General features: G+C 36.3%; 1 protein-coding gene across 6 annotated transcripts in view; it reads left to right on the top strand.

The window, feature by feature from the left end:
* Positions 1-26,530, top strand: part of LOC139152467 (cdc42-interacting protein 4 homolog) — a 44,031-nt gene extending 17,501 nt beyond the window's left edge. Inside the window, exons 2-15 of one of the 6 annotated variants that reach the window (XM_070725589.1) lie at positions 535-650; positions 8,569-8,622; positions 8,922-9,138; positions 9,634-9,738; positions 10,017-10,145; positions 10,841-10,987; positions 11,880-12,086; positions 13,265-13,288; positions 15,974-16,086; positions 16,631-16,763; positions 18,046-18,099; positions 20,360-20,556; positions 20,857-21,008; positions 21,269-26,530. In XM_070725589.1, the coding sequence (XP_070581690.1) occupies positions 535-650; positions 8,569-8,622; positions 8,922-9,138; positions 9,634-9,738; positions 10,017-10,145; positions 10,841-10,987; positions 11,880-12,086; positions 13,265-13,288; positions 15,974-16,086; positions 16,631-16,763; positions 18,046-18,099; positions 20,360-20,556; positions 20,857-21,008; positions 21,269-21,417 (1,797 nt within the window). In that variant the 3' untranslated portion in view covers positions 21,418-26,530. Of the gene's footprint in view, positions 1-534; positions 651-8,568; positions 8,623-8,921; positions 9,139-9,633; positions 9,739-10,016; positions 10,146-10,840; positions 10,988-11,879; positions 12,087-13,264; positions 13,289-14,356; positions 14,381-15,973; positions 16,087-16,630; positions 16,764-18,045; positions 18,100-20,359; positions 20,557-20,856; positions 21,009-21,268 lie in introns of all 6 variants that reach the window. The other 5 variants (XM_070725590.1, XM_070725592.1, XM_070725593.1 and 2 more) reach the window with 5 other exon arrangements.
* The last annotated feature ends 258 nt before the right edge of the window (positions 26,531-26,788 follow it).

Raw genomic sequence — 26,788 nt, forward strand, 5'->3', positions numbered from 1 at the left:
AATAGTTTTCAGTGTCATTTGCTAAGGTGTGGGGAACATCAGTAAATGATTTTGGAACACTGTTAACATACCTGCTGTACTGTCCCCTATTAACCCCCTGAGCGCCAAAGTCAATATTTGCCATTTATATAAAATATACCCAAGTCAATTTTTTCCTCAGATTTTTGTCAAAATTTTGATAAGAAATGGAAGCCAATGAAATGTGATGCCCATTTGATCCAAAATTATTAAAAAATTTAAAAAAAATTCTGTAAAGTTGGTAAAATGTTGCTAAACTTTTGGAGGGAAAATTTACAGCATTCAAAGGGTTAATATGATTGCATTGATATACCAAAGGGAACCCTGGTAACATATACCTGCTTGCCATCATCAACAAAACCTTTGATTTGTTTAATTTTGATATTGTCATGTGGATATGAAATATTTCTTATCACAGAAATTGCTGTGATTGCTTCTTGTGTATTGATATTTGTTTATTTATTTTATTTGTTTACCGAATGTTAATCAACAATCTTTCTTTCTTTTAACCTATAGGATCAATATGATGTTATAGAGAAACATACGCAATTTGGAATTGAATTTGTGGAAAAATTTCAACGCTTTGCAAAAGAACGGAGTAGAATAGAACAAGAATATGCAAGTTCCCTGAGGTAGGTTCTCCAAATCACAACATCTGTCAATTTTATATTTATGTATTTCCCCTTTTTAGGCCTTGCAGAACGGGTTGTTAAAGTAAATCAAAGGAGAAGTTTGTTTGCATTTATATTTAGAAAGCGTTCCATTATTCTTTCGTATCATTATTGAGAACCCGTCACAACATGTACATTTATTGTAGAATCCGATTGTATTTTGAAATTTTAAAAACCATGTGATCTTTTGAATATAAAGGCATGGCCAAGGAGTAAGCATTGTTTTCAAGAAAATATAAGAACTTCGAAAGTGAAAATTTTGGTTCAAACATTCCTCAAAGAAATGTAAAACCATTCTCTTTCAAAGTCAAAGCAAATTTTGGCACCAGACTGAGATAACCTAATATTTACCAATATATGAAATTCAACCTGACAGCCATCCCTGTCTTTACTTTTATGGCAGAAATGAAATTTTCAATTTTCATAAATGTAAAACATTGAAAGTTTTATGCATCCTAAAAACTTCAAAATGAGTCCCTACAAGTCGTAGATCAGAAAAGATAGTATGAAAATTTGAGAGTTTAAATATCTATCCCTGAGGCTCAATCGAGCTTATTACTTTGCATTTCAACATACTTGAGGGAGAAGTGCAATAAAATATACATGCTTTTCTACTACAAAAAATAAATGAAGGCATTACGAACAGTTTCAGTTACTGTCCTTTTAACCCTTTCACCCCAGTTCCCTGTATACAGGTCCAAGATCACCATTGATAACAATGGGTTTGGGTGGAACCATGGTGGTGAAAGGGTTAAGGTGGTGTGAAACAGAAAGATTGAGGTTTTTTTCAAACGTTCCTCAAGGAAATGTTTAAATATTCTCTTTCAAAATAAAATACAAACATCGATGATTGCTATGCAAATGTTTGTACTAGGGAAATAATTTCCCAAAATTTCCTAGTATTTGGAATTCAAAATGGCTTCTCTCCCTGCGGTAATTCTGAAGAGAAAAAGTAAATTCCTATTTCTAGAAAAAACAAGACTGTGAAAACTTTGAATTCACCAGCTAGAGAATGAGTCTATACAGACATACAACACACTGGCAAAGTGTTTTAAAACATTTAGAATCCCATCTGTCCCTGCCCCAAGCTGCATTCTGATTTAATGTGAAACCCAAATATCATTTATCAATAGAAGAACATGTCAATATGTTCTATAAAATGTAAGAATTTATCAACATGATACGTTTTGTCCCACACTCAGTGTATTACACAAATCAATACAGTTTGTCTTATTATCAGTAACCTATATTGTAAAAAGGGCAGAATGTTATCAGGCTGTAAATGTCCGTTGTGCAAAACAAAATGTTGCCCTTTGACATCAGGTCTCCTGGTAAAGATCCAACCACGCCATTGTAAACAATGGAGGTGAAAGCAGGGTGAAGGGTTGATAGGGTGAATGAAGCACAATAAAATTATAACTTCAGTTTTAGACTTTTCCGACTATACTCTGGTCAAGTGTTTTGCAAATATCAATGTATCCATGAATATTTACTCTTGGTGCACAGACCCAACAATTTGTGGATTTATACTGTCAGCTTATGCAAGAACAAAATTCATTCATGCTATGCTTGACCATTCACCAATACCAGTATATCACCTAAGACCTAATCCCTTTGCTACTTTATCAAAATACAGATTTCATGTACTGCAGTGTTCTCCCCAGGCCGTTTAACAGGATCGGCCCCGATCCTTTATTTTTTTCGCCCGATCCTTTATTTTTTCGCCCGATCCTTTATTTTTCATGCCGATCCTGTTTCATGTCCGCTGATTCTCTTTAAATGTGGCTGAAGACCTATTGTTTCTTGGCGGCGATTTTGTCACTTTTATTTCAGCGAGCGTATCAAGTGTGAAACGGTTCTAATGTGGCGATAACATGACGTGCCAGATGATTAGAAGGTTTATTCCATCGCCAAAATGTGTGAAATGGTTAGACTGTTCTCCTTTCATGTCGATGCTTTAGGTGTTTTACACACAATGAACCCTCACGCTTGTCCGCTTGTCCGTGAGGAGAATAAATAGGCCGGCCGTATTGCAAATGAACATCGGCTAAGACGGATGAAACTTAAATTCAAAAAGCATGAAATGTGTTACGCTGCCGATCGTACAGATAACGGCCATTTTATACAACGGACATGGAGTATACTCAACGAAAGGCTCGGTGTTGCATCTTTGCCAGCGGGCACTCAGTCAAAGCATGGAGGTAGTTCCATGGTCAAAGCATGTACACTATAGGCAACTGGTTGAACTGCCGTTGCCACCAATGTCTCGCACTGGTAAGAATCCGAAGGTCAGGAAAAGTGATTTCGATCAGAAGTGGCTGAAATTGTACGATTGATTGAGACAAAAATCAGATGCAAAAATGTATGGTACTGCCGCGTGTTCAGATCGTTGCGTGTCCGAGTTAGCCATTTCGAGATCTGTGTACGTCCACATGACGTTGAAGCCATGTGTGTCACCTCGTGTCACGCATTCGTAACTTCCATGGATTTGTTCGATTGACTTTATGAAACAATTGCACTTGATCCAGTTTCAAAACCCATGACCCGTTTTACAATATTCAAGGCACCATGAAATGAAATAAAAAAGGAACTACATGAGCTAAAATAATCATTCGTTTGATCATCTGAATACAGCAGCTATGTACGTACGGTTAGGGTATACAGTATAGGTTCAAAGGTCGCGTGTGTTCAAGTGTGCTGCACACAATGCATGGCCGCGGCCGACGCTACGCAGTTGTCAAAGTTTCATACGTTTGTCGAAGTAGAAGTCGATGCAATTTCAAATCTTGTTCTTGAAAATACCTGGTATCAAAATTTTCGGGCTTCTCTTTATTATGAATTGAGTTTTAAAGTCAACATATTTCTATGCAGGCATGCTCCTCTGACTCCGAATTGTAAGTGCAATATTCAGTCCCGTATGAACTTGTCCGTGTGACTGTTTTACCATGGACGTTTATAAACAAGACGTCCATGGTTTTAGAATAGCAATCTGGCTACAGACAAACATGTACCGGTAGTAACAGAGGATCACATAAAACGTCTGATTTTGAATGTTATTCTAGAAAGAACGGGAAGACTTTGAATGAAAATATGGATGTAATATATGAAGTGCTTAAAGTGCATAGGCCTAAAAGATTTTACTTTATCCTTTTATTGTGGGATTTTTTCTGATGCTATGAAGTGACATGTGTATTGCATAATTAACATAAAATTTACATAGTTATTGTTATGCAAATTAGCCGATCCTGTTTCAGAAATTTCTGGGGAGAACACTGATGTATTGGATACCATATCTGTTATTATTACATCCATGCACATATTTAAGCAAGCCATTACTCAAACATGCACTGAACATGACTAAATGACCGCGTTCACACATACAGTGCACGTTTCTGGTGTATCGCAGTCGTTGAGGTTCATGCACAGATTTCATACACACAAGACCCAATGATTGCTGATTTTACATACCTATCCCACTTTCAGCTTCAAGGTATTTTCTAGCATCTATGCATGCACATATTTCCAACACTCAACCTTTTAAATAGCTTATTTTAACACATCTCACCGAGACGAACATGTGTGTTCATGTACAATGTACGCCATAACAAACCTGTGAGCTCAGTGCTGCTGTATCTATAAATGGAAGATCAGTATAACACTACTGGATTCACATACCTAACCTACATGTAACACCTACAAGTACCTGACCCTGACTGTGTACCTTCCACTAGATTCATAGTCATACATGGTGCTGTTTTATCACGTCTTTCACATCCTCATACTGTGCCCAGGCTATGTTGCAGCCATTATGACCTTTTAGTTTGCCCTTCATACCCATATCATGAACAGCAGTGTTGATGATGTGGCCGCACCTGTATATCAGCTGTGCAAGTACCCAGTGCTGGGTTCACATTGTTGTTGACATATGACATAGTATACTCGTTCATGTACCTCTACCCTCCACTTGATGCATGTATCTGATATTGCACACACAATTTCTCAATTCCCTGTTGATATATCAGTACATTCTGTTTGGTACGTACATGTCTTTTATTTGTAAGGGTCTTGTCAAAGATTCAGCACGACTTTGCCACTACATGAAATTTAAATATTTGCAAATGAGATGTTGAATGATATCTGAGAGTTAACCTGCTTTAGACGAGGTATTGCTTGCATCTGTTGCTGAATGATGAATATGCCATCTGTTGTTGTCAGAGGAAGAGATCAAAGCGTTCAGAAAGTCCAACAGAAAGTCAGTTGTAGAGGTTTTGAAACTGCAACTCTGGATAACAATTGTGTTTAAGTACAAAATTATAAACATTGTATACATACGTATTTTTATGACTGGAAAATTTCACTGGATAACCAATAGCAAGCAAGGAAACGACGCAACAAGGGGGATGTTATAAGTTAAGCGTAGTACTTTTGGTCTTGATTCATGAAAATTCAATAAAGGAAATACTATAAATGTCTTTCTTGGAATGCCACCAGTCAGTACTGCTGCGAAGAGACAAGTATTGTATTGGCAAAGATTTGCATTCCTTTTTTGTGTTGTCTCATGTAACATGGTGCAGATTCAGATTGTAGTTTGCTTTTGGACAACGTGTAAAAGGAAGTGAGAAAGTGAAAATGATTGCATTTTACAGATCACTATCCATCTCTTTTGACCTGTATTCATAAATCATGAAATGGTCCATTGTAAACATTTCTCTTTCCCTGATTGAAACTTTGAAAGTGAAAGAGTTTCGTGTTCATGCATTTGAGTATGACTTTTCCACACATCAAAAGAGATGCCATTCTGTCTTGTTCTGTTACCAAATGGATAAAAGGACTTTCTTATCAGTGGCCCAGTGTGTCTGTGGTGTGTGTGAGATAAGTTTGAAAGCAACCTTAAGCACATATGATTGCTGTCTTGCCATACAAAGTTGTGCAAGTTACCAACTTAAGCGCCAAAAATTTTTACATTCATCCTTACTTAACCCTTTTCCTGCCAGACAGTATCACTTTCCCATCAGCCAAGTCAGTAAAAAGCGGTATTGAGCCAAAACATGACGTATTTTCACTCACTTGGTTTGGTATGTTATAGCATCTTTAGTCCAAAAAAATCAAGTTTACAGTATTTGTGTTTTCAACAGCCTTCAAATGTATAGTATTATGTTAAAATACACCATATGGAATATGTTGTGTTTCATTAATTATAACCATCTTGACCTCGTGGTGAAATATGGACTTGGCAGGAAAAGGGTTAATATGAAGCTGAATATGTCGTTAGATGACCAAAATACACGCTGTTTTATGCATTTTCCAGACTGGTAGCTATAATGTATTGCCCCATTTGTCAACTGTCGACTACTTTTACATATCACCTCTAGAGGGCAGTGTACTATTCCCTACATATATATCAAGGTCACAGGGAGGGTACCCCTTGATAGTATTGCCTCATTCTTTCCCATAATCTACAAATTACAACTATGCTAGTTATCATACATGTCATGTTTATACATTCTGATGCACTGATTAATTTTAAGGATATTCAGATCTGTTTCACATTGAATGTTCCGTCTGGATATATCTCATTTCTTTAATTAAAGGAACTGCAGTAGTATGCATGTTTCATGGTGATAGGAAATAAACAGTTAAAGTGAAAATCAAGTTTAGGATCTAAAAGGTGAAGATACATCATTAGTTTATGTCAGTTGAATGAAACATATATTTAACTGATTTAAATTCAAATACTTGTGTTGATAGCTATTTTTATTGTTTTTACAATCTTGTAGGGATGTAGATTTTAAAACTCTGTGTCAGCCATCACTTCAGTCAAAACAAGAAGAAAAACTCAAAACCCTCTTCAGCCTCCAGACTCATAAAGTTGTTTCATCTCTCCTGAAGGAAAATCTTGTTTTTGACCTTCACCCAAATCCATACTCTTACTGTGAATCAGAAAAAAAAATTAGGTCAGTGTTTCCATTCCAAAAGTAAATAGATAAATTTATGGGTAAATGTACCGAGGTCTACTGAAATTTCACTTGTTTTCTTAATGTGTAGTATTTGGATTATCAGCATAATTTCTTGTATAGAGCAAAAATTGTATCATGCATTCAGAATCATAATTGACTAGCCGTTTCTTGTTTTCCTTGCAACGTTAGTATGTTTAGCCATTTTGGCTCATAAATTATTCGAAGTAGAAACAGCTGAGTTTGAGAAGCTTGACGTCAAATTTTCCTTGGTATTGTGCGATTAACATAACATGTAAGGTTGTGTCGTGGAGGTTTCACTGTGTCTGTGCTGAAATTAACGAAAATCTGATTCTTGTTCATGATAACCTTGTCATCATCATAAAAAGTTTTGACATGCGTTCAAGGGCAGATCTGTATGTGATAGTGTGAAGATCAATTATGGATACACTCAATGGTATTGTTCAATTTCAAAAATAATGCACATCTAACAAAAAATTCCAGTGCAGTATTAGTTCATGTTTGCTAGCCACACAATCAATAAACTGTGGTAAATAATTGGTGTAACCATCGACCATTAACCACACATTGACAAAGGTGTTGGACTGAAATATGTCAGAAAAAGACAAAAAATTGACTCAGATGTACAAGTATCCCGATATAAAATCAATTTTTCTCACTCCTACACAGTTCTGAAGACATACACTATTGGTGTTTTTAATTATCTCAATAGCTATGTTGTCCTGTGAGCTTTCCAGTTTAGAAATAGTATAAATATCTGCGTTGCATTCAGCCAGTCAGTGATATCGGTAATATTACAACTCACTGGTACAGTCAGCTGATGAATAATTTTAATACAATGTTGATTCGTCAGAACGGTTTCTGTATGAGGTTAAGCTTTTCCACCAGTGAACTATGGTACTTCCCCATTGTGTACAATGGACCTACATGTGCCTACAGGAACTTGGAGCGAGAGTGTGAATTGAATAGCGCCTTACAAATCTCTAGGGAGGGAGAGGTCAAAAGTTTAGGGGTCAGTACAAACAGAAATGAGCTAAAGGGTCAGGAAGTGGTAATACCACAAGTAAAGGGGAAGGGCTTGGACAACTAGTGTGTTGACACAGAATTGAACACTGAAAAGTGAAATCTATGACCACTGCCGGTCTATTATCTCACAATTACATCATTACGTGTCTCAGTGAATCATGCGCCAGTGACCTTGAAGGGTTGTGGTTGTCTGCGTCTCCTCTCTGTATGCAGTGGTTTCTTTGAAAAGCTTTATCACTGACAAGTAGTTATGCAATAGGCTGCTATCAGAAATAGGGAAATTAGATTAGTTTTAATACCTTCATGGTTCCCCATTTCTGTGTAATTTTCTGACGCTCTGAAATTTATGGAAATATGAAATCTTTTCAAAACTGTTGTTTGCAGTGCTTGTCCACAGTATCTAGTACCTCTTTTTATTAACCACCTAGACCTACACTATATATCTCATCCATAAGGGAAATTAGGAAAAATAGAGTAGGAGGTGCCATGAGGTAGCGGTTGAGGTACCAAACTCGCTGTCCTAGGACGGTGTGAGTTTTAGGCCTGTTACATGTAAGTCTAGATTCTGTTGGAAGATGGCGGCGACACTTTAGCATGGTGTTAATGCCCTTGAGCAAGGCACTCTACTCATCACTTCATTGGGTAATAGACTGTTTAACTCACTCTCTGATGTGGTGTTCACAGAGTATATGATGGCTTGAGTGAAGTAAATAAATGAAAAAATTTGATAAAGAGATAATGAGAAGAAAAAGGTGGTACATTGTTGAAGAAGTACAATCATATATTATATCATGTGTTTTTCAAAGAATCACAAGATGGAGAATTACGTAGAGATACATTTATCTGAAATAGTTTGGTACTGTTTTTGTATTTTACAGGAAACTAGCCAAGTCTTTTACGCCAAAGAAAAAATCAGAGAACCATGAAAATGGGTGAGTTTGATTTTGACAAACATTGAAACAATTTGTATGAGCAAAGCCTATGTGATCACATTAAAATACATTGTGTTTCATACAGAGACAAAGATGAATTGTCAGATATTAGTTTGAAGATTGTATGTTTTAGTAAAAACAATGGTATAAAAGTTTCTCAACTTCAAGTCAGGTATCGACGTCTCATGAGAAAGATATAAAAGTGATTCAGGTTTTCTCAAGTAAGTAAGTAATAAATTTTCTGTTTGTGAAGACACTGAAGACCTGTTAATATCAAATGTCTTTGCTTGCCTCTACAGGTACACATATAGTTGGTCAAAGGGTTTCTCCAGTGTTGTGAAAGAGGTGAATGACCTCGCGGGTCAGCACGAACTGATCTCAGAGACTCTGACGAGCCAAGTTATAAAGGCATCTGACGAATTAGTGAAAGAACTCAAATTAGATAGGAGGAAGTTTCTTCAAGAGGGACAAAAAGTTCAATCAGCACTAAATGCATCGATAAAGTCACTGGAACAGGTTGGAATTCTCTTTTTCATGTGATAATCTTGAAATTTTTGCCTTAAAAAATGTTTGAAAGCACTCTTGGTTGTCTTTGCTGTGATATTCCTCGGAACTTTTGCCATAAAAATTGTGACGGTTTACACCTTGTTGCCTTGTGCTTTGTTAGAACTCAGTGGACGTGAGGAAAGGTGCACAAGAAAGAAGGAATATTTTGAAGAAAAAATGCTTCTCTTAATGATGGAGGAAATATTTGCGAATCACAACAACGTTTGCTCACCTATCTCGTTTATCCAAATGTAGAGTGTGAAAAATTTAAACACAGGCATGACAGTCAATTGGCATTTTGAAGAAAAACTATTGTGACTGCATTTTGAAATGTTGAAGAGGACAACAGTATCTTTAAAAACTGATGGCAACAATGTGTCTCATGATGATTGATTGTTTGGTGTGAAAAGAGTGTCATATCAAAGAATTCATATAAGTATGGGTGCTACTGTTGTTCTGTCACAGACTAAGAAGAACTATGAGAGTTCATACAAAGCATCGGAACATGCCAAACAAAAGTACTCAGAAGCCGATGCTGATATGAATCTACCTAGGGTGCAAGTGGACAAGGTAATGCCTTACTACGAATTTCCTGCGTTTCATTTATTTTTTGTTTGCTGTGACCAAGAACATTGTTTGTAGACAATGCCTGATTCAGACGGAAAAGTATTTATTTTTGAACTATCTTGAAACTGCTGTTATTGAATTCTCACACAAAAAATGATATAATTTTCACATGCAGTGCAGAATTTAGCAAACTACAGAAGCTAATATCTTTATACGTGCTATTCAGTAAACAGCAGTGGACAAGCCCACTTAAATTTGGTGAAAACTTTTTTTTTTTCCAGGCGCGTGCCAACATGAACACAAAAATTCAGTATTGTGAAGACTGTAAAAATGAATATATTTTACAACTAGACAACACAAACACACATCAAAGAAATCACTATTCTACAAATATGCCACAAGTATTTAAGGTAAGCTAACATCTTCAAAATATACTACCTTTACTACATTTCAAAACCATTTGAAAACTTTGCTCACGATACAGTGAAGGGGCAGTGTAGATGTTCAAGATAAACTTGGAATGTCAAACTGTATCAGTTACTTTTTCTTAGAGTTCAAATGAGGACACAAAGAGTAGTAATTGGTAAATATACTGGAGATTCAAGCAAATGAACTTTTGATAAGTAGTTTTGTCAGATACACTGCATTTCTGCAAATTTTACTTCAAGGAACCCATTTCTGAGATTCTGCAAAGTTTTAGTAAAGTGCATGTCAATTGTGATAGATACACCGTCTGTGTTCTTGTTGTCAATGGCCTTTCATTCAACAAACTGCAAACTGGAAATCAAAATTTCTAGCGTGATGCTGAAATGAGATATTGTACGTATTATAAATGTCTGCAATATGGAGTTAGTTTTCAAGTATACATAGCCATCATTTCATAGAAGTCATAGAACCATGCTCAAGCTACAAGGGATGCCTGATTGGTTTGTGCAAATTGATGTCTGTGTTTGTTGTAAAATTTGTCGTGGGCGAATAAAACGCTTTGATGAAACTATAAAATGTCATACAGGTAAGAACTTGTTTCATTCAGAATCTGAAGCAAAGTTGCCATTGGTTCTGAAATTGCCAAAGACTTGATTTCCTCCTATGATTGTGATTTCAGCAACTTCAAGACATGGATGAACATAGGATAGACACTCTAGCTGAATTTTACAGAAGGTTTGCCGATGCTCATCGGAAAGTCATTCCAATCATCGGTAAATGTCTAGATGGTATGACAGCAGCAGGCAACTCAGTAAATCATGTGGAGGTAAGTTGGCAGATCTCAGACAGATGGTTGTATGTCTGTCAAATAATCTGAAACACATGGAGACACTCAGACAGACATAGATATTGGTTGATTGATTGATCGATTGTTGTATAGATCAATTGATCAGTCAAGACTCTCTCTCTCTCTCTCTCTCTCTCTCTCTCTCTCTCTCTCTCTGATTTCCCCATCCTAACCCTTTATCAGTCAAGACTCTCTCTCTCTCTCTCTCTCTCTCTCTCTCTCTCTCTCTCTCTCTCTCTCTCTCTTCCCCCCCATCCTAACCCTTTATGTGTCAAGACTTTTTCTTAAATGAACAAATGTCCACATTGTTGAGTGTTTGTGTTTATTAACTATAAGGCACCTTAAGCCATGCTCTGATTTCTGACATGATGAGGATGTAGCCAAATGTCATTCAGAACAACTGCGATATTTGGACTCATTTACAATTCTTTTCTGATCATCCACTTGTGGGGGCTTATTGTGAAGATCTTGGAGAAGGAAAAATTTTCACTGCATTTTTTCTAAAATCTGAAATTTTGTTTTTCCCTCTGCAATTAAAGCAGGAATGGTGGCCATTTTGAATTTCAAATATCAGTAAATGTCAGGTAATTTGTTTCTGTAGTACCAAAGTATGCACTTTAATCCCTGGTTTATATCTTGGATTTGGTAAGAGAATGGTTGAAAGTTTCATCAAAGAAAGTTCAAGTCTTTCACTTTTGAGGCGCGCAGTACCTTAATGAGGAGTTTTAAACTGAAATCAAGACAAGCGTTTGTCGACTACACTTTCATCATGCAGGAAGTATAATTTTGTGAAATCAAACCAGTTACCATACAACTTACCGTGGTAACCAACCAACCAACTCACCGTTCAAATTGACTCTTTTCAATCCAGGATTCCAAGTCAGTCATTGAAAGGTACAAGTCTGGCCTAAATCCACCGGGCGATTATGAATTTGAAGACCTTGGCAAGAAGGACGATGACAATACGTCTACAGGTAGTGGTGGTAGTGGTACGCCAGCAGGGTATAGGGGAACTCTCTCTGGAACCGGCAGAAGAAAAGAGAAAAAACGTAAAGGATTGATTGGAATGTTTCATAAGGTAAGTTGACACTGGAGTTTTTTTGGTATGATAAAGATACCCTTCAAACATTTTCAAAGGATTTTTAATTTGATTGAGAAATCTGTGTAATTTTTTTCCTATTGAAGGATATACCTTTGACGTTCATAGCAAGTTCAGAAATTTTCACCAATATTTTACATTAGGGAAAACAAACACAAGTGTTATTTTCGATGTCAAACCCTTTCCTGATCATCCCGTAATCTCCAAGCACACTTATAATAAGTCACATCCAGAATTTGTAAATGAGAAATTTCATGTGAAAAGTTCATGGAAATTAAATGTCATATATGCAGTTGGTCTTTTATTGTCACCATAGAGGGCACTCACCATTATTGTAACTGATACATCGGGACAAAGGATGTAGGTCACTGAGAGTAAAATTGTCATGGGTAAATTTCCATTATACACATGTAGTTTTGTTTACGTTTAATTCCATGAATCATTACCATCAATGTAATTTGCACTTCATGAACAAGCAACACATTTATCAAAATGATATGATGTTCAGCGGGATGCTTCTAGCATGATAAAATTTATTCGAGTGATTTCAACGTCTCATTTTCCAGTAAACTTAATCCCATTGGATGCTGAACAATTTGGCAAATCTTATTGACCCACATCCCGTTGTGTGGACTTGCAGGCATACTCAGCTCTGACAGACCACTGCAGACATTCACATGTAATATTCTAGTTCTGAACATGATATCTACTAATGCTCTCGCATGCTTAGCTAAATTCATCCTGCAGGGAGTCTGCTGCCCAAAGGAACTCACGCATTGCCAAAAAATGGTCACCCAAAATTCATGATTCAGCCTCATCCACAAACTTTACATTTTTCCGCAAACAGACAAAACACACAAGCTATTGAACATGAGATTATGGCTCAGAAATGTACAAAACTGACAACTAATGACATGCAATGTTGGCTGATAAAAAAACTACAGAAATCTACATGTATTTTGCATGTGTGCCAGTGCCTAACAACGGTTGCCATAGTGTCACTGTGCATATGTCATCACAGCAACAGTTCCACACTTTGCATATCAACAGATTCTGTTCCCAGTGCTTATCCTATTTTCTTTCATGTTATATCTCTTTTCCTTCGATATGGCTTGCTATACTGGACTTAAAAAATATACCAAAATACTCCTTCGCAGCAATTCCACAGTCTAATTATACAAGTAAGATATTTGCCTTTATACTCAGCTGTACAACTCTTTTCCACCCCTCTATTTCCATGCATAATGGTACAATCTTTTGTGTTTAAGTCTCTGATACTTCATCAGAGATGAAGCAATTCTGGTTGAATATAGTGTCCCAAAAATGAGTTTCTCAGAAGGTGTAATTCAATATACTATCACCATCTCTCTGTAGCCCTCCTATATTTTTGTGTTGTCCATTACTTTCACTGGCCTTTGAATTAGTGACATTAAAGTCCTATGATTGGTGCAAATAATTGTCAGTTGCCTGGCTGTTGTTTATGAGTGTACTTGCTCTCAAGAATATCAGATATAATTTGTATTAATCATGTCCTCTTTCAAAATGTAGTCTTTGTCTATACACTGTTACAGATACTGAATTTAAAAGACAAAACATTTCAAGACATTGCATATATCCATTACAGCTTAAGCACAGAAATTTATGCAAAATCTCTTACTTTAAACATGCATTGCATATAGTTAAATGAAAAAGTAAATACATTTTACCAGGAAAGACATTCATAAGCAGTATTTCTTTAACCCTTTGAGCACCAAAGTCAATTTTTGTTGCTGTTACAAAATATACTCCTGTCAATATTTTTCAGATATTTGCCAAAATTTTGATAAAAAACTGCAGCCAATGAGATGTGATGTCCATTTAGTCAAAACTTATCAAAAAATTACAGAAAAATTCATACAAATCTGTAAAATGTTGCATTTAAATTTTGGTTGGAAAATTTGCAGCACTCAAAGGGTTCTAAGCTCCAGCTCTTCTGTTTTCTGTAAAAGTCCAACTTTATGACAGAAAACAACCAGGTTTAACCAAAATTTGTGGTGGGGGTGGGGGTTAGGAATTTTCCCAAGAATTGCTTTATGGATTGTACCAATGATATGGAAAAGGGGAGGATACAGTAATACACATAATGCATATAACAAGGCTAGCCTGTAACAGACACCATATTCTTACCACTCTATCAACACATTTTGGTTCACCCACTTCATTCCACATTCTGCTTTTCTTCCGACGTGTCCTATCGATCATCCTCCCAGTCATGCAGACAGTGTTGGTGCAGGGTAAGTTCTCAGCTGAAAACAAAAACACATGTAAAAAAAATAAAAACAACAAACAAACAAATCTTTACTGTAATGAATCTAACCCTATTGTGAATCCCAGACTCATGAAAATAATCGCTAGCTTGCATCGCAACCATGCTTGTCTATGGGTTCCTATTATAGTAAATGAATAACATCATACCCCTTAGGAGAATGTTGATTCTTAATATGGCTCAGCGTGAGGCCAGTCATGCCTGTTTCATAACAAACAGCTGATGGAGCTTTTTAGTATGCGACCAACAGTGTCTGTAGGGGCTGTCCATTAAGGATCAATATGCATGTTGTCGTGTTTCCATAGTGACAAAGATAAGTTGTCTAATCAGTAAAGTTAACATAGATAACTGGTAGTATTGCATGTAACCACGGTGACATGTCTGATTGACAGAAGGACATCTATATCAAGGATATAGTAAAACACACTGCAACACACTCTTGAGGCAAATTGTGCGTGAGATATACCTGATTTCACCCATCCCACGTAGTCATATAGTGCAAGAGAGTGGTTTTACAGTGTTCCTGCGTTAAAAGTGCAAGGTAGCTGTTGGGGTTGTTTATTGGAATGAATTGTTTTTCTTTGACGTTGGTTCAAATGAAATCAAGTGCGTGTATAAGGTAATGGTTTATTGTACTGACAGTAGAATTCCATAGTGTTGTATCCTCTAACCCTTCCACCCCTCATAGTAAGTGTTTCAAGCCCAACAACAACTGTGAAATGAGTTGGTTTGTACCAAAGGTTGGTAATGAAGGGATGAAGGTCTGAAGACATTGCACTGGAATCCAGCGGTGTATACCTTGAAAATTGATTTCAAAAATGATCACAAATGAAATTTGTGTTTTTCCTTTCCTGATATCAAATCCCTCGGCACACATGTATAGGTGTCAAGGTACTGATTATGAAGCGTATTCTTTGTACATACCCAAGCTGACAGAGAGTGCTGACCAATGAAATACTGGAGATGTGGTCCAGAAAAGTAATTTAGAGAACATTGTCACAAATGCCAACCTAGTTCCAGAGTTCCCTAAGAATGATCAATGTAAATTCAGAGAATAACTCTTTCAGATATGTGCCGTGCAAAGTGATTCACTTCTGAACACTGTACAAATGTAGTATCAAAAGATGAATGCACTGTCTCAGTTTTAAAACAAATCTCAATATCTAGTTGCTTTGCCCTGTCACGGGAGAAGTTGATAATACCAAATGATAAAACTCACAATAAATTTCAAAGATTTAAAACATTAGGTAAGACTGCTTGGATTCCATGCTGTTACTGTCTGAACTTCAGCTTGTCTTTGATTCAGAAGTCATCAGTGACTTCTATATGAGACCATCAAGAAATCTCACAGCAGGGCAATAATAACTGGTCACAGGTCATCATTATTGACCCATGATGTCATGTCTGTGATGTCTAGGTCAAAATGATATCATGTGACAAGGCAGTAAGCATGTCATTGGTGATTCCACTTGCCAGTCATTAATGATATTTGTGACAGGTCATTATTGTCCCAAGTGGCCCTTTGTGTAAATAAGTTATTCACCCGTTGCTTGTTACATAGCCCGATGAAAACAAAGAAGACTTCAGTGACCTTCCACCAACTCAACGAAAGAAGAAACTACAACAAAAAATTGATGAGTATACTGACAAAGTCAACCAACAAATGAAGGCCAGGTTAGTTGTGAACATTATACCTCATTTTACAAAATTCTAGCATTCAGGGCAGTTGATCATGCTGCAGGGCAAAAAACATCGGAGCTCACCAGTTTCATTCAGAATTTCTTGTTGAAAAAATGGATGATCTTTGCAAAAGGTCAGGTTGACTATGAGCTGTATCTCTGAACAACAGGACAGGACTTTCACAGGGGGACAAGGATTGAGGCAGTACAGGAGAAACATTACTACAGATTTACCGATATTTGAAATTCAAAATGGTGGAAATTTTTTCTCTGCTTAAAAGGCTTCAAAATGAGTCTCCGTAGATCAGAGAAGAATTGGAAAAGTTTTAGAGTCCAAATATCTGCCCCAAAGGCACATTCTTCCTTATACACAAATAGTACCGTCCAAAAGCAGCAGTTTTATAATGAGGGGTTGAGGATTACTGTCCCAAATGGAGCATACTGGTAGACAAGTTCAGGTTGTGAGAGCATAGGAGGAGCTTTCCGTTTCTACCTACATACCACCAGTACTCATAACAGCACATTCGATTTTCTTCCAGGGAGGCCATGAACAAGATGAAGGACGTTTACACCAAGAACCCAGCTATGGGTGATCCAAACAGCATCGATGACCAGCTTGCCAAGAATGGCAAAGAGCTGGATTTTCTAAGGACGGAATTGCAGAAATATGAGGTTAGTCAGCAGAGCGTTTGTTTGTTGAACATAAACGACAAGTAGGACAATATGCGTGGACCAAAGAATTGCCATGTTTAGCCCTTTCATCCTCATTTTCCAGTATGTAGATCCACCCACAATGGGAAACTAATGGGGATCTTCCAAGTCTGAGGTTAAAAAGGCTTAGGTGATCAGAAAACCATCACTAAAATAATATTTGAAGTTCCTCTTTTTTGCAAAAAGATTTGGAAATTTGTCCATTTCTCTGATGCAAATGATTGTGTACTTGGTTGTTGTGTATTGAAGATTATCGAAAACAATGAGCAATAAAATATGAAGTGGTCAAATATTCTGTAGGGTGCTGATGGATAATCATGATGTGTACTTTAAGAATATAACTCAGGTAAAACCAAAGTTTTGCGCTGTCAAAGTATGTGAACTTGGCTCCATATCTATAGTGTTAAGGCATGAGCTGTCTTGTAGGCGTAAAATTCTGGCTGAGGCTATAAGCAACTTTGCCATTATTTTGAAGTCTTTGCATAACAAAAAATACAGGGACGTTTTCAGTGATCCACCAGTACAAAACCACACTGTCGATATTGAATCTGTAACACTCTTTTAATGCAAATGATATGTACAGTATCATTTACAAACCAATGTTTTATAAGTTTTGTTTGTAATACGTTCCAAGTTTTGACAACCACATATCATTTTAATAGAAAGAATCATGTTTACCTGAAGTGCCTCTTCGAAACTTGAGTGAAAACTGTCAAAATAAAATAATGAATTTAATCTTTTCTTTTGCTAGGACTCTCTGTTATCTATTTCCTGTTTGGCAAAAGATAACATTGTCGTAATCTATAAATGCTGCTGCCATTACTTTGCAATCACTTTGTCCATATTCATATGTAAATCACTTTCTCTGTGTCTATATTCATTGGTAGAACCGCTATCCATATTTGCATACTGTGACTCCTTATTTGGTCTTTCTTTTTCACCATTTCAGACTGTGTTGTGCCTAGCAGTGTTTTGTGTTGCCATGTAAATTTTGACACCTCATCAGTTCACACCAGTATGCTTTCTCTCATTTTCCTGTTCGTTCTGCCAGCCTTTACCACAAATGTTTGTTGATGTTCAGAAATTTATACATATGAAACTTTCAACCATGCAGAACGAAAAAGAATGCAAAAATTTAAATTGAAAAACCTTTTATTTATTTTCTGATAAGGAAAAAATGGGGCTGGCATTGTTTTCCTTTCTGATTTGCTGATTTTCTCTGTCAATGTTTTGTTTTCATTAGCGATATTTAACTTCAATGGATTCTAAAATGATAAAACGGACAAATAGCCATTCTGTAAGTAACCACACAGATTGCATCCTAAGAGTGGATTCTGGTCTGTGCTTTCAGTAATGGGCTCGGCTAAGCAACTTATTTTGTTAAAAATAAGGAGCTAAAAACTAACATATTAACCATTGAAGCATTACATGCTTTTTCAGTGCATTTGCTTACCTCACCTCAAAATGATCAGAAATTTTCCCCGCGCTCATATCATATGTATTTGCTTGCTTGCATAATGTTGATTTCTATGCTTGCCCACATTTCCTAATGTGGAAATTTGCTCTGGTATGTAGATTATATAAGGCTTATCCGAGTGAAATTTTTTTTTGCTTAGCAAATCATTGAATTGAATTCAATTTAATTGGATTGACGTTTTCTGCGGTTGCTGTGTTAAACTGTGTCCAAGCATTACAAACAACAAAGCAAACTGACAGGCAGTGAAACAGGGATGTGTCAAAGCTGACATTCTGTCACAACGATAAGATGTTCAATACCAAATGACACACTCTTGAAAGGTGTATTATGTTAAGCTAAGACAGTATAGAAAGTTTTAGCCAGTCATGCCTGTCAGTCAACTTCCGTGAACTTTTATCTTGGTTGACAACTTTCTTGGCGTTGGTTCTCGCATTATTTGTTGCAGTGTGATAGGACACCATTACTTGATACAAATTTTACACAAATGTCAAATGAGGTTGATAAAATATTGTGTAAACCCGTGAAATTCATCGTGTGAATTATGTTACGACAGTGTAAGCCTATGAGCATGCAATGCTGCAGGGAAAATCTCAGACAACACAACTAACATAATACAACCAGCACCACTGCATTGTCGTCACTCAAATGAAAATTCCACACCAAGAAATAATACTTTTATAACGGTTGTCAACTGAATACACCAAGCTTACCAAGGGGATAAAGAATTTTTAAGTTTGGTCCAGTGGTGAATGGCATGTACTTATAATATGGGTAGTGCAATGTAGAGTAGTTTGGTTCAAATCTGTGAAGACAAACATTGCCTGTAGACTTTTACAAGCTAAAATGACACGGCATGGTGTACATATTTTTTACAAATTGAATGGTTGTGTGACATACATAAACACATTGCTGGTTCAGTTGGCGTTAACCCTTTGAGCGCTGTAATTTTTCCCACCAAAGTTCTAGTGCAACGTTCAACCAATTTTTAGAAATTTTCTGTAATTTTTGGGTAATTTTTGACCAAATTGACATTACTCTTCATTGGCTACAGTTTTTAAACAAAATTTTTGAAAAGATTTAAGAAAAAATTGTCTGGATCTGAAAAATATTATCTTGGTCATATTCTATACAGTCGACAAAAATTGACTTTTGCGCTCAAAGGGTCAATAGTCATTTAAGACATACTTAATGTACTTGTATGGAATGGTTTCATCAGCGACAGTGTGTGAATGAACTGTGTCATTTGACATCAATGGGTGCCACTGAAGTGTCTGTGTACACATCATAATTGGAATACTCATACTCATGGGTATCATTTGTTCACTGTTTCAATAAATACCTAGTGCTAACTATACACACTAAAGTGTCGGCAAATTGAATAGTAGCATAATGAATATTTGTCAGATAAATGTCATTGTGAAGCCTACCTAAAGTCATCATTTTGTTAAATGCTAGTAAAATGTCATTCATCACAACTCTGTAGTGTAAGCAAACCACTTTCATCATTGGAGGAATGTAAACAACAATCATCCTTCCATGTTGGTTAACTCGTTCATTTTCCCGACAAATGAAAATGTCACTTCGTCATGTAGTAAAATAGGTCATTTCAGTGAGCTTATGAGAGCAAGTGTATTTTAATTGACCTTGTGATGACTTAAGTCATTCGTTCATTGTTGTGATTATATTGAATTTTAATAGTCAGCCTTCATTGTTCTGTAATGCTAGGGGTTATGGTGAGAATTCAACCCAAAATACCAATTAAAGTAGATATCATACTCACACCATCCTGTGGTCATTGGTAAAAATGCTAATGACACTACCTTAATAGGAAAGTGTATTTTCAGGGGAAAATTTATTTCAATAAATGAATGAATGAAGGAGTTGAAATTTTAGAAAGATCTTGAACGAATATGATGAAACTGACAGGTTCAAAAAGTAATGCAAAGAAACAAATGCCTATGAAACCATTCAGTTGATCAAGAAATAATATTAACAGAAGTCCACTGATGTTAGAATTATGAGGAAAGGATTGCAATGTTGAATGCTATTCTAAGACAGCTTATTGCTTTCCCCCTCATAGGGTTACATGGCAGACCTGGAGGGTCATAACTCCACTCCGACAGGCACCCCAAAAAGTAGTAATAGACGCAAGTCCAAGGTGCTGGACGATGAAAACACATATGCCACATCGCCTGTTAGCTCGGTAACATCGCCCTCAACGGCGGCATCGCAACGTTCCTCTATGTCTTCACAAGCTGCAAGCACAGCACCAACCAGGTAAAGTTCTAACCACATAAAGAATAGACATTCTGTTCCAACTTGCACCAGTATGTATTACCCATTACCTTACACACACACACACACACACACACATACACACACACTCACAAACATACAAAGTAATCGAGAGTTATACAAACAGTGTCCAATGTTATTTGTAGCATAGTTTGGTTATAGTGGATGAATATATTTACACGTCTACTGTGTCATATTACTAACCTGATAAACAAAAAATTTACAACTATATGAGTAGATGTGTGTAACTTTGCAACTTTGTCCACTAATTTCTGATTGCAGTCCAGACACGGGTATAGGTGACACCAGTCTCAACACCACAGGATCTGGCTATCCACCAGATGAATTCAGTGACAGTGAAGATGAAGAACCCACACAGCAGAGTGGACTTGAAAAAGTTTTATTCAGGTGCAAGGCACTGTACGATTTCCAAGGTATGTTTCCATCCATGCCACACTGCATACTATTGGCCTACCTAAATCTTACAATCATTTTCCTTTGTGTCATTCTTATTTTATTCACATCATTAAACTCATTCTACCTTGACTGTTGGACGGAGAATATTTTCTTGAATGGAGATTTTATTTATGTTTTTTGTGGTACGTTTTGTCAATATTCCTATAAACTTAAGTTCAGAAAACAGACATGCACAAGTTTTTCCAAAGATTACAAAAAAAAATTATTCTTATTTCAGCTACAAGTGAGGGTTCAATAGGAATGAGAGCTGGTGAAATGCTTGATGTCATAGAGCGGGACAGTGGGGATGGATGGACGAAAGCCAGGCGAGGCGGCAATGAAGAAGGATATGTACCCACATCATATTTAGAAATTCCCTCATCGTAAAAAATAGCTAGATATTCATTTTAGAGCACTGTAGATCATGTACTATATCTCGGAATAGACAAGTTTTAGACAATACTGACTGTAGATCGAGCCATCGCTGTATTTATAAAGCTCATCTGGTTTTGCATTCTGTTTTTCTGAACTGTGGATGACATCACAATGGTGTAGAAGCTGAACAATTAAAATTGGTATTTTTTAGCTTTGTGCCTATTCAATCCTTTTCCATGTATGGTGATCCTGTGATAGGGGTCATCATAAAGTGTGACCTCTCATTCTTTGACCTCATATGCAGGAGCTGCCCAACTGAATGCTGTCATGACATAATCAGTCACCAGATTGTCATAGATGGTAGTTTCACAGAGTCGGCACATTTCACAATAACAAACCACTGAACTTGGGCTGGTCTTTCATTATGTGTCTGTCAGACTCAGACACATTGATTCAAAACAAAATACAGGCTAGCAGCTCAAACCAATTCATTTTGTGTAAGCTTCTCCTTGTTTAGGACTTATCTTTTCCCAGTTTTACAGTTTTGAAACTATTGGTTTACATTATATTAATGTATGGTTTGACCGTGGGATGGACTGTACAGTTGTAACTGCAAAACAATAACAATGGTGAAGTATGCTAGGCTCTTAGAATATGCATTGTCAGTGTAGTATTCGAAGACTTACTCTGTGGTACAAACAAATTTGGTTGATACAGTGATAGTAGTTCAGCGTTTATTTGCCATCAGAGAGATTACATTGACTATGTCAACATGAAATGTTGATCTAATAGTGCCAAACTGAGAGGTAGTACATCAAATGTTTCCTGAACTGTACCACATGAAACGGTTAAGATATTTTGGCAACATCATGAAGTATGTGATGCTGTGAATGGGTACCAGGTAAAACACGCACGCACACACACACACACACACACACCATGATACTCTTGGTATTGGTGAGCAGACACAAGTCATGCTGTCCAGTGAAGTTGCACATGTTAAGTCATTTCATTGATAGGTAATGTGCCACAGGAAAGTGTACACTTTGTATGTTACTCATGGGTTGTGTTCCACATGACGTTTTACAATGTGGTATCATTTTCTGTGAATCTCCCGTATTATGTACCATCATCATGTGTTTATCATGTTCCCCAAACATTCATGTACCACATGAATGTTTGTACGATCATGTGGCATACAGACCAAATGCCAAGTAACAGCTATGTCAAAATAAATTCTGGTTGAGAATAACATGAACAATCAACACAATGCAATGTAGGGAACATCATTACACCAAGACCTACCTATAAAGGGAACTACAATAAAGACAAGAATAGCTTACGAAACTTGACCACAAGCATAAAGTCCTGGTCTTCCAAGTAGACTTTTGTACATCATCATCATAACAGGGTCATATTTTCTAGTCTGTAAGCTGCATACTATATAAAGAACTCAGAGAAACGAAACAAAAGAATCAGCATGGCCTTTGATGTGTGCTGATAGAGGGCGCTCTAATAGAAGCCATACGGAGTATAGACTCAACCAAGCTATGCATGGCTTAACCAAACCTTTATAATGTGTATATCAACATATTTAGCATATGATGTACATGTCTATATCGAAAGACTCATTTCATTTGTGAAATGTTTTGTATGTTATTTCATGCTCAGATCTGTGATTGTGAAAGATGACAGGAAAAATGTGACAAAAAGATGAATAATTGTTGTTTGCTATCGTATACACATAGCATGGCCTGACAGTCAATATTCATGTGGATATGTTCTCAAACTTCTTTATTGCTTTTTCATTATTGAAAGTTAAAGACATCAATCTTGCCAAATCAGTGATTAATGTGAAGAGGTTTTACACTTCATTTGTACTAATTTTTCTGGAAAATATATTTGATGTCCTGTGATGATTTACTGTAACATGTATATAGCAAATGTAGTGAAACCAATAATTCTATCAAGCTGTTCTTTTTTACTTCGTTAATGCTTTTGGGGAAAAAAACCACATTATGATTATTGTAACATGACTCAGAAGTACAACAAAGATGGAGTGGATGGTAACTGAATGGTGCGAATGATTGAGTTAACTTTGTATGCACCGGCAGTGTCCTTTATGGAGGGACCATGGCACCGGTAATGTAGACCGAAGATCTTTGATTTGCAGATGTATTGAAGCAGTTGAAACTTCTACAGGCCATAGGCACCAATGGCTGCAGGAAGTACTGCCACTGTCGTCAGACGGTCTGTTCACTTACAAATTTTCACCAACTTAGATTGAACACACGCCTGTTATGCCTTTTGAGTTGTGTTTTGTATGTAAAAGTGTGCTTCCATAAACAATATTCACAATACTGCAACAAAAATAATGAGAATTCTCAAAACTCAGACAAGGGTGGTCTCATAAAACCAGACAAAAGTAGTCTCAACCATAGTTGTAACTGCAGAGAAATCCTTGTACTTTGAACTATAATATGTCAACTTTAACCTTTCACCCCATTTATCCCTGTAGAGGTCAAGCATTATCAGTGAGTGGGTGAAGTCAGAATAAATTTATGCCAGCTGTCAGGGGAAAGTTAGATGTAAAATGATCAGTGAAAAACAGGGAAAGAGTGGATGGATAGGACATGAATTTGTTGATGCATCCATGTCTGGTCTACAGACGCCCAACTTGGCCAGTCTGCTGTCACAATGAAAAGAGTCTATGAAATGAAAATCAGTAAACAGATTTGCAGTGTTTACCAAGCCTATCCATAACTGTTTAGATTATGTATAGAGATTGAAAACACTGCTTTGGTATTGTATATCAAAAGAACTAATTTCACTGATAGGCGAGTGTGAAGCGCTGAAGTTGATTAATCATATCGCGTATTCTTTATTTGTAGCAACACTGAGTATTTCCCCGTTTTGCCAGTAGTGAGCCATCCCAGCCTAGATTATAATAGGATTATTCCAAAGTTGTCACAGAGAGAGGGGACAGTAGTGGATAATAGGTGTATTAAAAAGCTGAACCTAAGATCTTGATGATCTTTTTTTTTTTCATGGTGATTATTGCTGTGGAAATTGTCTGGATAGAAACTGTGAAAATAACCTGTAGATTTGTGTGTGAGGGTAATTTACCCATGATGCAGTTGACAAAAGATCAGCTGACTGTCAGATTAAAAGTATTGCAGCATTCTGAGTATATGTCAATTCGTGCAATTGATCAAATACATCGGTTCTAAAGATAGCAAATTACATGAATATCGTTTTGATAAAATCTATCCTGGAAATTTCAAGATATTTTCTTACAAGTCCAGAATATGTATTCTTGAGTTTTGTTAAATGCGTTTCCCTCAAAATATTTTATAAATAAGTTACCAGAAAAATCATTGTGTGTATAAATAATTTTGAAGTATCGACTTTCATGTGCAGTGAAAAATGAACAAATTTACAATTATTTTCTTGACTATTCATTTTCTTGTAATTCTTTCCTTTTTCTTACTAGTTTTTTTCACTGTTTCCTTTTTGTTTCTCACAACTGCCAGTTTTCTTTGTCACAATCAAACCTTTGTTTAATACAGTAGCACAGTTATGTTTTGTCTTTTAAGTGACAAAGTTCAAGAGTGCTTGGGTGCACTTTGACCTTTGAACCTTAGGTTGGAGGTTGTGAGTATTGAAAGGGTGAACTTTGCTAGAAGTCAATATCCGTATGATAATGGTCAGTTACATTATGCTGAGTCTGTGATTTAGATGCAATTTCAAGACAAAATTATGAAAAGTGCTTACATGCATGTATACAGTTGTCGTTGTCTTTTGACAAGTTAGTGTGCAAAGCTTACGATAAAATAATGCACAGTTTTAAGGAAAGTAGCATTGTTGGCTCTTATAAAATGTATATTTGTACTCACAATTTTCTGTTTGCATTTTCTTTCTTGATATAATTATGCTACGAACGTGGTATTTTCATAGTTGATATTTCTTTCATATGCAAATTGTAAATAGCATCTTCCTTAATTGGTCGCACAAACTATGTCAGTAGATAATTCCTGTCAATTTGATAGGCCGCCTCTGAGAATTGTGTATGTAAATTACAGAGGGTAGCAATTTAAATGGTCGATTGCAATAGACTGCTCTCTCTGCATTGGCTGGTGAATTTTTGTCCAGGTGAAAGAGACTGTATTTTCGGACAACACGTACACTCTTTTAATCATATAGTTGATAGGTTTTTCAATATATTTCTGTAGATACATTGTGAAACGTCTTTAAAGTTAATTTTCCCCAGGACTATTTTTTTTAATTATACTCATGACCACACATATTTGAAATTGTTTGGTTCATATATTTTGGTTTGCTTTTTTCTAAATTAAAAACAAATTGAATCACCTGGAAGGACATTAGTGTGTTCCAGCTGAATGCTATTGTGTAAATCACACTGATGTTGCCCAATCAGCAAAATAAGAAATATCGATTGTCAACCAATCAGTGCTTTTGTAACATATGGATCATGAGATTTACCACCCTTGAAACCAATCAAGGAAAGCATTACATCCTCTCCATGCAGACGGTAAAATTGCTCAAGTATGCATGTAGATATTTGATAAAGACTGTCACATATTCCTGTGCCAGGTCACATCTAAGTTTTTCTGATTTTCAGAATGAAAAATTAGATCATAATTTTTTTCTGCATTCTGCAAGTACCACAACTCTCAAAAGTCTCAGCAATTAGCCTCATGACTAGAATGTCAAATTTGCACAATCCTTGCAGTTATTTTCACCAGACTTTAAATCTTGGCCTTTTTGTGACAAAATTTTTTAAAAGATAACAGGTAAATACTTTTACAGTATAAGAATAATTTCTTTGCAGAGTCACAAATTTCTCAAGTTACTGTCTCATGACAGATGCATAATCTAGTACAGAGATAGGTCCTAGAGAACAGTTCATGTACTGATTGTATTGTTCATAGTACCAGGGTTTCATAGTTGTGACAAACGTGTTATCAAGTGTGGTACTTACGCTTTGCAACACAATTCCATTTAGCAGTTAATTTATACATTTTTGTAATTTCCATATATTGCCAACTCTGTTACAATAAACCCTGCTGACATGAAATAAAACAAAATAAAGTATTCATTATAATGGAGTTTAATGAGTCTTTTTTTGTCAGAAAAAACAACAGGTAGCGACTGACTAACTTCCCTTTTCACCATGTTAAGGTGGAGCAGCATGTTGCCAACAGTTTTTTCAAAGCAATATTTGTCATAAAAGATGACAAGAAAACCCCCTCGGACTATATATTTTCAAAAAGCAGAGACTCTAAAGTTCAGTATTGTAGCAGTAGTTTACTCGAAAGATGAAGTGGGTGTATATTTTGGGTAAAAACCCTCAATTTTGGTA

This window comes from Ptychodera flava, chromosome 16 (genome assembly GCF_041260155.1).
Source record: "Ptychodera flava strain L36383 chromosome 16, AS_Pfla_20210202, whole genome shotgun sequence".
Classification (NCBI taxonomy): domain Eukaryota; kingdom Metazoa; phylum Hemichordata; class Enteropneusta; family Ptychoderidae; genus Ptychodera; species Ptychodera flava.